Source organism: Cloeon dipterum, chromosome 2 (genome assembly GCF_949628265.1).
Source record: "Cloeon dipterum chromosome 2, ieCloDipt1.1, whole genome shotgun sequence".
In the NCBI taxonomy this organism is placed as follows: domain Eukaryota; kingdom Metazoa; phylum Arthropoda; class Insecta; order Ephemeroptera; family Baetidae; genus Cloeon; species Cloeon dipterum.
In genome coordinates this window covers 31,572,360-31,584,013 of record NC_088787.1, presented here as the reverse complement: position 1 = coordinate 31,584,013, position 11,654 = coordinate 31,572,360, and the positions used below count along the sequence as shown (strand labels likewise).

At 41.8% G+C, this 11,654-nt stretch overlaps 2 protein-coding genes across 2 annotated transcripts; both read right to left on the bottom strand.

Annotated features, from left to right (window-relative positions):
• Positions 1-1,267: 1,267 nt before the first annotated feature.
• Positions 1,268-6,123, bottom strand: LOC135935649 (F-box only protein 33). Its single transcript, XM_065478135.1, has 6 exons — positions 5,642-6,123; positions 4,963-5,355; positions 4,307-4,427; positions 4,062-4,245; positions 3,875-4,011; positions 1,268-3,778 (listed from the first exon to the last, which is right to left on the bottom strand). The coding sequence occupies exons 1-6, from the start codon at positions 6,067-6,069 to the stop codon at positions 3,644-3,646; spliced, it is 1,398 nt and encodes a 465-aa protein (XP_065334207.1). The 5' UTR covers positions 6,070-6,123; the 3' UTR covers positions 1,268-3,643.
• Positions 6,124-8,702: 2,579 nt separating this feature from the next.
• Coq8 (ubiquinone biosynthesis protein COQ8, mitochondrial) lies at positions 8,703-11,322 on the bottom strand. The gene is made up of 8 exons (XM_065479372.1): positions 11,037-11,322; positions 10,887-10,983; positions 10,592-10,827; positions 10,313-10,532; positions 10,134-10,258; positions 9,633-9,996; positions 9,375-9,577; positions 8,703-9,229 (listed from the first exon to the last, which is right to left on the bottom strand). Exons 1-8 carry the CDS (start codon positions 11,223-11,225, stop codon positions 8,804-8,806), a joined length of 1,860 nt encoding a protein of 619 aa, XP_065335444.1. The 5' UTR covers positions 11,226-11,322; the 3' UTR covers positions 8,703-8,803.
• Positions 11,323-11,654: the final 332 nt, after the last annotated feature.

Genomic DNA, 11,654 nt, shown 5'->3' with positions numbered 1-11,654 from the left:
ATCTCGTAATGTTGACAGTAAACAAAAGCACGTGCTGCCGAACGCGCCAGACAAGCAGACGGTACTAGGTAGTAAGCAGTGTAAAGGACGCTAGTAGTATGCCTATTATGTCGATATTGATGCGGTGCGGCTCGCGTCCACTCTTATGTACTTGACAGCAACCCCGCAGGGCCACGGACGGCGGAACGCCTATTTCTTCTCTGGAGTGTTTGTTGTAGTAATGTTGAGCTTCTTACCTGGCTTTGCGTTAGGGATTTTTTTGGGTGAATGAATGAAATTTTATTAAATGAAAGCGGGTAATTCAAAGTGAAAAAGTATTATTCGAGATGTTCTGAAATTATTCCAGGAAATAAAAAATAGCTTTTTTCCATGTTTTTTTTACCTAGAAATCAATTTCTTTCATCGCAATTTGTATATACTCTATATTCAACGGCATGCGAATTTTGGGGTTAATAAAACCCTTAATCATGATTTTCATTAGAGTGACAATAAGTGACATAAGACGAAATTATCACTTTTAGGCAGCAAAATCTATACCTGCGAATCGTAATAGGTCAGGCAGCCAAATCACAACGTGCCTAAGACGGAGGGTGACGTAAAAATCGTTTTTTTTTAATGGGAATCAATTTAAATTTCCACATGAACGCCAGCAGCAACCAATCAGTTAAGAGAGAGGCTCTCACTATTATTGACGTAGCCAGATGTCCAGACTCCAGACTGCAGCGCCACAGTGATAGCCAGCGGAAGCAACAAGAGGCTTCACTCCTAGCTTCCGCTGTGTCAACCAAAAGAGCCTATCAGTGAGCCGTTCATTCACTCTCTGATTGGTCGTTGGCGTTCCTTTGCGACCTATTGCAAGGTTTAGGTCAAAAGACCCCATTTTTGGTACGTCATGTTGAATTTTATTAGACCAACGGAATCGGCTATCTGGCATGATTCAACTTTGAAAGTACTGATTTTGGCACATCATGAAATTCCATTGCTATTTTAATTAGTTAAAATTCGGAGCCGATTTTCACACGGCGACATTGGTTAACTTGAGCTGTGTCACAATTTTCAAATAATTTTTTAAAAATACGATACAACAATTTTACAGCAAATTTATTTTGAGGACCAATAATAACAAAAGTAAAACAATTTATTGCGTTATAACCTTTTGTAACTTTGTGGATAATACCTTTTATTTCGTAAACTAGACACGCCGCAAAAGGTAAAAAATGATACCATATCAATTGAGGGTGTTTCTGCAATTAAAAAATACTTTCAGTACGCATCAGTTTACAAATTTTTTACCACTTCGAACAAAATTCGTTGAAGAAAAATACTACACGCCTTAATTGAACAAATTTACGATTTAAAGTTGCAACCAAATTTTTTGGCCTAAATCCAAGAGTCAAACTGGTCATCAAAAACAGTTCCTGACAGTCGACCTTTTGCTAACATTTTTGTGGATTTCAATTTTTCGAACTATCGATTTACAACTTTGCTTTACAACATATATATATATATATCAGTATGCGCGTAAGTAACTACATGAATTATTATACACTTTCCTGCTACAACAATAACATCTGCATTCCGTTAAATGTATTTTACAATTTCATTTCGTGTCGGAGACGAGTCGAAAGCATTTTTCACAACGTTTTCTCAGAACATGTGACGCTTTTCCAGAAATTTTCAATCTAGCCACACTTATTCGGTTACGTATTTTCTGCGAAAAACAAAAAGATAGCTCGCATATAAGTATCTTCAGAAAATCGTAATTTCAAGTTTTCGTTAGTTAAAAATATCAGAATATTTCCTTCCGAGCGGTCACAAATTTCCTCTATAAATTCTCAAATGTCATAAGCAGCGGCAATAAAATTGCAAGATTTTAAAAATTCTCCGCCTCGAAGATGACTCTCTCTGATTTCAAAAATAGTCGATTTCAATTTAGCGCGGTGTATTATTCAGCTATTAATTATTATTTGGTCTTATCACACACTTGATTTTTGTGTCAGGGGACTTGAATTCCTGCGCGTTCAAATGCTGGCTCGATCTTAAAATTACTTGTTATCTCAGTCGAGTTTTTATTTTTCCTAGCTGGTTGGTTTTCGCACAAACGACAACTCGCTTAAAACAGATACAGCACAACAAAGTCTTATGATAAAAAAGGCGTATGTATGTAACAGAGCTAGTGCGTAGAACGAATGTAACAGTAGCAGCACGGCTCATCTCCAAGTCTTGTAAAGTAAGATTGCAATATCACAGTGCGGTTCACAAAGATGGAATGGTTGAGGCTGCCTTGAGAGCCACGAAAAGCTGTGGGAGATGACCCGCGCTCGATAATTTGAGGTTACATAGTTTAAAATTAAACATACGCCGTTTGAGAGTGTGTGTTGTGTTGTGTGTAACAATTAATAAAACCAGACTGGCGACTGTGTCAGTTGTTGTGCAGCTTTTTCGGCCAGCAGTCCAGGCCAACTAGAACAGGAATGGCTCTACGAATCAGTCCCTCGCTTGTTCGCGTTCGCGCGCAGATTTCTGCGGTCGTAACATTCCCTTTGCTAGGAACATGTCTTGTTCTTCGACGACAAAAGGGCTTTGAAGTAGCATTGGAATTGTATTTTTGACAGTTTCAATCGATTCCTGAGGCTTGAATCAGGTCAGGACGTGCCGAAAATAATTTATAATGCTACTTTGGCGGGTATTGGTTTGAACCTAGCCAGCGACCAATCAGACCAGGGAGTTGCCCTCTCTGATTGGTTCCTGTGACCAGGTTCAAAAGAAAAACCGCCAAAGTAAAATAGGGTTTTAACATTTTCGTCGATTTTCGGCTTGTTTTGTTGACTTTCCGACCCGATTCGATCCTCAGGAATCGATTGACAGTGTCATTCCAAGTTTCATCACATTTTCAGCTTGAGTGTCTTGGCGAATCTCGATATTTGTGCAGAGATTTCTCGCTTCTAAATAGCTAATAAACGCAGGTCTAATTTTCTGCCTCCCCAAAAAGGATAAAATATTGATCACCTGATGTCGAGTTTGTTTAAAAATTAGAAGCAATCGAACAAGTTAAGAATAGATTAATAAAATAGATGAGCTATTTTGTGAATGTTTTTGCACCGTTTCTCTTTCTCATCTGGAATGTGAAAACTGGTTGACTCCAGCCGGGTTTAGTGTGTGCGCTGGCAACACGGTTTCTTTGTATAATTAAACTCTGTTAAATCGTTCTCAATCTTCACACCGACGGCCGGCGAGTACAATCGACTGACTATTTACCCTACGAAGTGTGCGCCTGGCTCGTGGTAATAAGTACCTTGAAAGTGACTAAGTTGGCAAGTCAGGGCGACGCAAATGTAAATTTCGCTCGGTGGTTGCAGTCTCTTTTAGCTCTCTCGCGCGTTACAAAACTAGGCTTCGCTTATTCTGAGCGGTTTGTATGTTAACTTAATCGTTGGGAGAGCCTCAGATATCACAGCTGGTGTTACTATCTTCACAATGGTTTGTTTCTTAGAGTTGTTGGCAATTTGCTTAGTGCGAACGCGACTAATAAAATCTCCGACGACCGCTTCTCTCTTGTTGCTCGTAGTTAGAAAAATAATTTGGCTTGATTCGTAAAACAACTAACGGCCTGATTCGCAAAGAGGTAATTCGAAAAGCTGTGTTAGTGCGGCTGCGTGCAGGCCAGCGCAAACTCGATGGCACTTTCCAGCGACGGGTTGACCAGAGCTGCCGGCATGTCTTTGTTTGACAGCGGCGCCCATTTTCGCTGCAACGAATCACTCACTTCCTCAACCAGCTGGAACAAAATAAAAAAATTATTCTTTCTGGCTTCAAAATGTAAACCAATCATCCTTTTTTAACTTCTTAAAATCAAGGAAGTAAAAATGAATACCTTGACTTTCGCATCATGCGGCGAGCCATCTGGAATTTCGTCAAAGAAAATGTTGCTCTCAGGAATGTCAAGGCGTTTCAAAAGTGCGCCTCTGAGTCGGGAGATAGCGATAATGTTGTCATCCAACAGATCATAACCTATAAACAAGCGATGAAATGCGTGCCTTTGACAATGCGAGCTTGAGTACCGATAACAACGAGCTCGCGCAAGTTGACACAACGCCAAGCGACCATAACCAGAGGATGCGGCTGCCCAAAGGAAATTTCAAGCGCGTCGAGAGGAGCATTTTCGTCCGCCACGTCGATCCACCAGAGGCTGGTCAGTTTTGACCAGTACCAGTCGTACAACAGATGCAACGCTTCTACACTGATCTGATGAATTAATTTTAAAAATTATTATTTTAAAATATATTAAATTCTCTAAGATACGCACCATCTCACAAAATAGAACTTTCAACTGGGTCAGTGGCATTGAAGGTTGCAGAAGACCAGAGGAAAGGAATTCAACCGCTTCGCAGGAGAATAACAAGCACAGCCGGAGTTCACAGTTTTCACTGTCAAATTTTGAATATTAAAGGAAATGTAGGTTTAAATAAAATAATTTTTTTGAGGGGAGTAGAATATTCTGAAAATCAGAATGCCGTTGGAATTTTTGAAGCAAGTCTTCCCGTTAAGCAGTCAAGCGCTATCAAAGAAAGCGGCAAACTTTGTTCACAACAATTCCAACGCCACCCTGACATTCAGCATTTGTATAACAAATTTAAAGGTTTTCCGACATTCATGAAAGCCATTAAAAATGAGTTTTGAAATTTTTGGAATCAGTCTCAGCGCTGGTCATCATGTGACGTCATCATTCCTCAGGGATGCGTCAATTTTACTAACTCAGCCATCATGCTTTTAAAACCTGAATGAACATCAGCGGCCATGACACTGATGACGTCACAACATGGCCGCTCCCTTAGTCTAGTGTTTAATGGCTCAACGCGGAGACCGATTCAAAAAATTCACACGTCACTCAGACTTTCAGAATTTTTAGCTTAAAATATCCAATTAAAATTTTTTCGACGCACATATCCTTTAAAAACTCACTTTTGTTTGCTGAAAGCTGTCCAGCTTTGGTTCGAAGGCGGCAGCAAGTCCTCGTCGACGCCATGCACGAACACATTCAGCACCCTGAGGTCCTTGCCCTGACCTGAGAGAGTTTGCAGCATCTTATCGGTCAAGTAGTCGTAGTCAAGACTAAGTTCGGTCAGGGCGGTGAACCTGGAGAAGTGACCTGGATCCAGGTCGTATATCTTGTAGACTTGAGGAATCGCTTTCAGGGTGTTGGCATGCAGGGTTCGCAGGTGTTTGCCGTGGCACACGGCCAGCACTTGCAACAGCTCGCTCAGGTACGGTGCCAGGTCCTCGAGACCGCCTAGGTTGACTAATTCGAGCCGCTTACTTTTTGAAATTATGCTTCGCAGAGGTTCCATTATTCGCCTGTTCAGAGCAGAAATAAACAGGAAATTACCGGAAAGTGTGCCACTCATTCTTTCTTTTTAATTAGTTTCACATCCATAAATAATTCTGCAACGCAAATACAGCGGTGTAACTCGATGACAAGCAGGAGAAAGTGCATACAACGTGTATCTATGTGCGCGAAATGAAATTCGCACCGCGCAGCAGATTTCTCCGAGAACAATGTTACAACTTTAAAAGATAACGCGTCATTGGCTAAAAAACGCAAAAACCACCCTGGAATGTCAATGTCGCGGCGAGAACGTACCTGTCGAGGAAGGTGGGCTGTCGATGGGGCACGAGTAGGCGACAGTACGAGGGGCGCAGGGCGATCGAGCGGAGTTGACAGCCCTTTTCAGCGAGCAGCAGCAGCAGGTCGGCCACAATTTCGGCCACGCCGTCCTTGGCCGAGTCGAATTCGGTGACTGCGTGGCGCAGTTTGTTGCCCCAGCAGCTGGCCAGGAAGATGCTGCGCTCGCAGCTATTCTGGTCGCCCGCGCGCACCCTGAGGGTGACCTTGGAGGGCGAGAACGACTGGTAAAACACCTGACGCCAGTGTCGACATGTCGCCGACGCACGCAGCTGGTCCGCCGTCGGCAACAGCAGGTAAATCTCGTGCAAAACGACGCTGGGCACCCGTTCCCATTGCCCAGCCATTTGTTTGTTGCCCAACTCCGCCGATTCTCGCCTGCTCATCTGCTGCTGGTGCTGACTGTCACTCGCAGAGTGACGTCACTAGCGAAACGAAAGCAGCGAGCGACGGTGCTGCTGCTGCACTTCTGCAACAGCTCGACTCAACTATTTTTGCATTCTGCATACCAATGCAGCGTGTTGAGACTAGTTCAGATGACGTTCAGAGCATGGACAAAATGCAGGTTATTTTATTTAAAAAATTTTAGCTCAGGTTTTTACTCTGTTAAATGATATAATGTGATGAGAACAATAAAAAATATAAAATAAGATTAAACAAGCTGATTTATCTTTTTCGTTTTTTCACTTTTTATCAATATTTTTTTCCATTTGGTTTTTGCGCTTGCGCTAACAGTATTCAAATTTAAAATTCTGTCAAGCCGTCCGCCAACCAGTCCCTCCTCCCTCCAGCCAGCTGGAGTAGTGTGAAGAGCGGAGAAACGCAGAAAGGTTGCCCCTTACGAGTGGAGGGAGAAGAGTGAATGATATATCGCCCACTCTTTCCCCCTCCAATTGCCTATTCCGCATGCAATCACATTAGAGTCCTTTAGGACTCTAAATTAAGGAGACTCTCCTTACTCTACTCTAAATCACATAAACATAACCAAGCAGCACACGTTGCATGGTTATGACGATTTTCGCGATAGAATTAAGGCTAATTGTCAATTTTTCCCGACTTTATTTGCCCATCCTGAATTTTACATATGTTGTTAGGGATGTTTCATAGTGTGTAACCTGAAATTTTGAGCAAAAAATTCGGGGGCATTTGTTGGGAAATCGCGATTTTCGAAAATTGAAAACTTCAGATAGTAAATCCGAAATATCAAGGTATCTTCGGTCCAGATTGGAATTTCGATGTGGTTTTTTCACCTCCAGGCGTAACTTTTCGAGTAGAACATGTTTGCCATTGATCAAAAATTTGTAGGTCAAAGGTCAAGGTCACAAATTCGCATGCCAAATGTTTGGTTAAAAATATCGCAAAATACGCCCCCTCGGATTTTTTTCATGAAAACGTAAAAAATGTAGCCCTGAATGCGTAGAATTGAATGGTGAAGAGAAATCGATGGGCACTCTCATAGATCGCGAGATATATTGAAATTAAGGATTCGTGTCGAGCGTCCGGCACGACGACAACATCATCCGCCGATTTTACTTTCGTAATTTACGTCGCAATTTGATCTGTAACCCCACATGTTATGCATATGATTACTTAGAAAAATAAACGAGCTTTCCAGTGGTGTGTTTAAAATTTTTCTTGGTCTCAAACTTTTCAAGTAATAGCGGCGCGCGAAAAGAAAATATAAAATTTTCAAATATTGACATTTTTGCAAATCTCAAAACTCGGGTTCTAATCATCAGAATTGCAAAAACTACCCACCGTTGAACTCGTCTCGACCTACCCTAACCAGCTAAAAGGTTTAGGAGTGCTTTTACCCCCTACCCCTAAGATGCTACACTTTTTTTACTTTTTTTTAAGGGGGGTTTAAGTATATAAACTTAGGGGTAGGGGGTAAAAGCACCCCTAAACCTTTTAGCTGGTTAGGGAAGGTCGAGACGAGTCCAACGGTGGGTAGTTTTTGCAATTCTGATTATTAGAACCCGAGTTTTGAGATTTGCAAAAATGTCAATATTTGAAAATTTTATATTTTCTTTTCGCGCGCCGCTATTACTTGAAAAGTTTGAGACCAAGAAAAATTTTAAACACACCACTGGAAAGCTCGTTTATTTTTCTAGGTAATCATATGCATAACATGTGGGGTTACAGATCAAATTGCGACGTAAATTACGAAAGTAAAATCGGCGGATGATGTTGTCGTCGTGCCGGACGCTCGACACGAATCCTTAAATTCAATATATCTCGCGATCTATGAGAGTGCCCATCGATTTCTCTTCACCATTCAATTCTACGCATTCAGGGCTACATTTTTTACGTTTTCATGAAAAAAATCCGAGGGGGCGTATTTTGCGATATTTTTAACCAAACATTTGGCATGCGAATTTGTGACCTTGACCTTTGACCTACAAATTTTTGATCAATGGCAAACATGTTCTACTCAAAAAGTTACGCCTGGAGGTGAAAAAACCACATCGAAATTCCAATCTGGACCGAAGATACCTTGATATTTCGGATTTACTATCTGAAGTTTTCAATTTTCGAAAATCGCGATTTCCCAACAAAAGCCCCCGAATTTTTTGCTCAAAATTTCAGGTTACACACTATGAAACATCCCTAACAACATATGTAAAATTCAGGATGGGCAAATAAAGTCGGAAAAAATTGACAATTAGCCTTAATCCTATCGCGAAAATCGTCTTATGTCAGATGGGGAATTCCTCCACTCTTCCAAGACAATCACTGCTATACTGTCTTCAGAATTCGCCGGCATCTCTGATTGTGAGGGATTTAACGTAGTAAAATATATTCAAAATGAACTTATAAATCTAATTTTCATGATATTTGTGATGACACACTTTTACTCTGCGTACTCTATATAATACTGGATGGTATACAAATTTTATTTTTACTACGAGAAAGTCCCAGAATTTAGGAATCAGGCGGGAAAATAGAAAAATGGTTCTAGATTTTCAACAAAATGTATCAGAGTATAAAAGAAATTCATAATAAAACGGTAAGAAAATGATTTTTATACAAATTTTTTTAATAAATCTACAGCACCAGTTTATCTCTATAATAAATTAAATATTATCACATATTATCGAAGCAAAACAAGTGGCTAAACTAGCCAAATCTGTAATCAAGCCAGACTCTCTGGAGCATTGGCCTGCAGGAAATAGCTACATTCAGTTTGGCGCACAGTAAAAACACACCAGACAGCTTTCTATGCAGCGAATAAATCTGCTCTGGCGGCGGACAGAGGCGGTGCGCCAACATGGTCGGCACTTGCGACTGAACTCGCCGGGTCGTGTTCTGCCGGCCGAAGTTGAAAGGCTCGTCCGACCGGAAAGTCTCCCCGAGAATCATGACCGTGTCCACGTGAGCGTTCTCCATGGCCTTCGACTCGTAGCCGGTGAGGAATCCCATCGCCTGGGACATTTTCAGCACGCCCTCGCGGTCTCCATCGGCTGCCGATTTGATAACCTGGATGTACATATCCATGAAGGCTTTGTCGTATTCTCTCGTGGCGCCAAAATCCAAGAGACACAGCTGGAAATTAATTATTGATTTAATCAGACAGGAGGAAATTCGATTTTTTTTTAAATTATCGAAAGGAGAGCAAGAAAATTATTAAATTTAAAATTGTATCTGCATATAATATGATAATATTAAAATAAACTGAGATTTTGATTACCCTTCCTGTGTCAGGATCATAGAAAAAGTTGGACCAGTTCGGGTCGGTCTGCATGTATCGAAACTCAAAGAGCTCCTTCAGGGTGAGTTCCATAATGAGCATTGCAATCCTCTTTCTCGTCTCTTCGTCCATATTTACGCACTGGTCAACCGGCACTCCACTTATCAGCTCACTGGTGAAAATTTGCTTCGTGCAGAGCTCATCTAAACCAATTGAACAATAAAAAACTGTTTAACATAATTTTAACAAACTCCCTACCAACAACATTCGGCACGACGTATTCAGGGTAAGGGGCCATCATTTCTCTGTAGCGCTTGGTGCACTGCGCCTCCCGCTCGTAGTCGACCTCCCAGGCCAGCTCCCTTTTAGCCACTTCCACCAAATTGTCAATGAACAAGCCTTCAGGGAAAATCTTCCACACTTTGAGAAGGGACACCAGGTTGTCGATGTCGCTTTCAATTCCCTTTGCTACGCCTGGATACTGGATTTTCATGGCCACGTCCGTGCCGTCGTGCAGGGTCGCCAGGTGCACTTGCCCAATAGAGGCGGCCGCGAAAGGTTTTGTTTCAAATGAGGCCACCTTAGAGCGCCAGTCAGACCCAAACTCAGACGCTAGCACTTTCTGCAAGGAAAAACAGGGCGTCGAAAGGATTCTGTGTTACTTTGTTTATAGAAAAATTAAAATTTGAACTATATATATTTATACCAAATTTTAACAAATGCGTAATTACAATTTTAATCTCTTAAAAATGTACTCACTTCAACTTGCCAGGTCGGCATGAAATCTGCAGACTGACGAACCCTTTCGAAGGCCTTTTGCAGTTGAGGGCTGATGATACTGTTGTCCTGAATGCTAAGAATTTGTCCAATCTTCAGAGCGGCTCCTGTTTAGTTAGCAAAATGATCCAATGATATTAATAGGAAATTTTCAAGGTCACCTCTGACTTTGCACAAAGTGTTGACGATTCTCTCAGCATTCGCCTCGCTGAGAAAGGAGCTGGCATCCAATACTGGACCACTTTTTTCAGCCAGGCCCAGAGCTCTTCTCGAAGCCTCAGCCACAGTGCCAACACCAAGACCGGCCGCCAGACTTCCAAAGGATATCAAGCGGCCGATGCGAGTCGACGGGACGGCTCGTTGTTTTGCGTTTTCACTCAGCTGCGAAAGAGGAAACTTTATTTTTTAACCACATTCAAAAATGAACCGAGTGTGTTTACCGTTGTTTTCACTTTTGGTTTAGTTTTGACCGATTGCTTTTGAATATTTGGAACTTTTGGTTCTTCCTCGACCGGTTTTGGTGGTGTTCTTTTCACAATTCGCTCATCTTTCTTGACTTCATTTTTCACTGGCGTAATTTTTTCAAACGACTCTTGAAACGTCCCAAACGGGTCATCCGGAATTTTAAAACCCTGCAGAGATTCCAAACTTTGAGCTGCACCCCCTGATGCAGTGTCTAAAATTTAATTTTTTGTTTTAGATTTATTTTGTAGTTCATTCCTGAAGAAAACCTACAAGGTTTTCCTGCGTAGTGCGAGGCCATCGCTCGGAGTCCTTCCACAACCATTTGAGACCTCTCTGCAGTCTCAACTGCAGCCTTGCCGATTCGATCCTGCATTGAATTTAAAATTATTTAGTGTCAATAAATTATGTAGATGTACATACCTGTAAATTTGGTGTTGAAACTGCCTCGGCCAGACATTGGCTCAGCTTCTTACCCTCCGTGTTCAAGAGGGCCCGAATGCTCGAGTTTTCCAGCCGGCGTGCACATTCGGCCTCTCCCAACTTGGCCGCCTCTTTGGCCACCAGCTGCAGGCCGCGCATCAAGGCGGCCACGTCTTTCCCCAACGCCATTGTCGCAGATTTCAGTCAATCTAAACCGCCGACCGCATTTTATTGTATCTTACGTAACAGAGTGCGACTGAACTCGACCTCGAAACTCGAAAGGCAGCCGTCAACACATTAACACATACAAGAAGAATACAGCTGATGACACGCCCCCCACGTGGGTCTAGGATTTTTATTAACTGTTGGACAGGGCTGCGCAGTCGGATTGTGTCTTTCCCATTAGGCTATATTAGCCCTGGTTTGCAGATTAATTGTTCTTAAACAGGTCTTTGGTGCTGGCATAAATAGAGCCACCGCCAAAAATCGTGCTCGATTTTTCAATTCTAAATTAGATTGCATAAGGGCCAAAAAAATATCAGTTTAGAAAAATAGGTGCATAATAATTATGATATTATATTAATTAAAATCAAATCTTGTTAATTAAAGCCTATATCT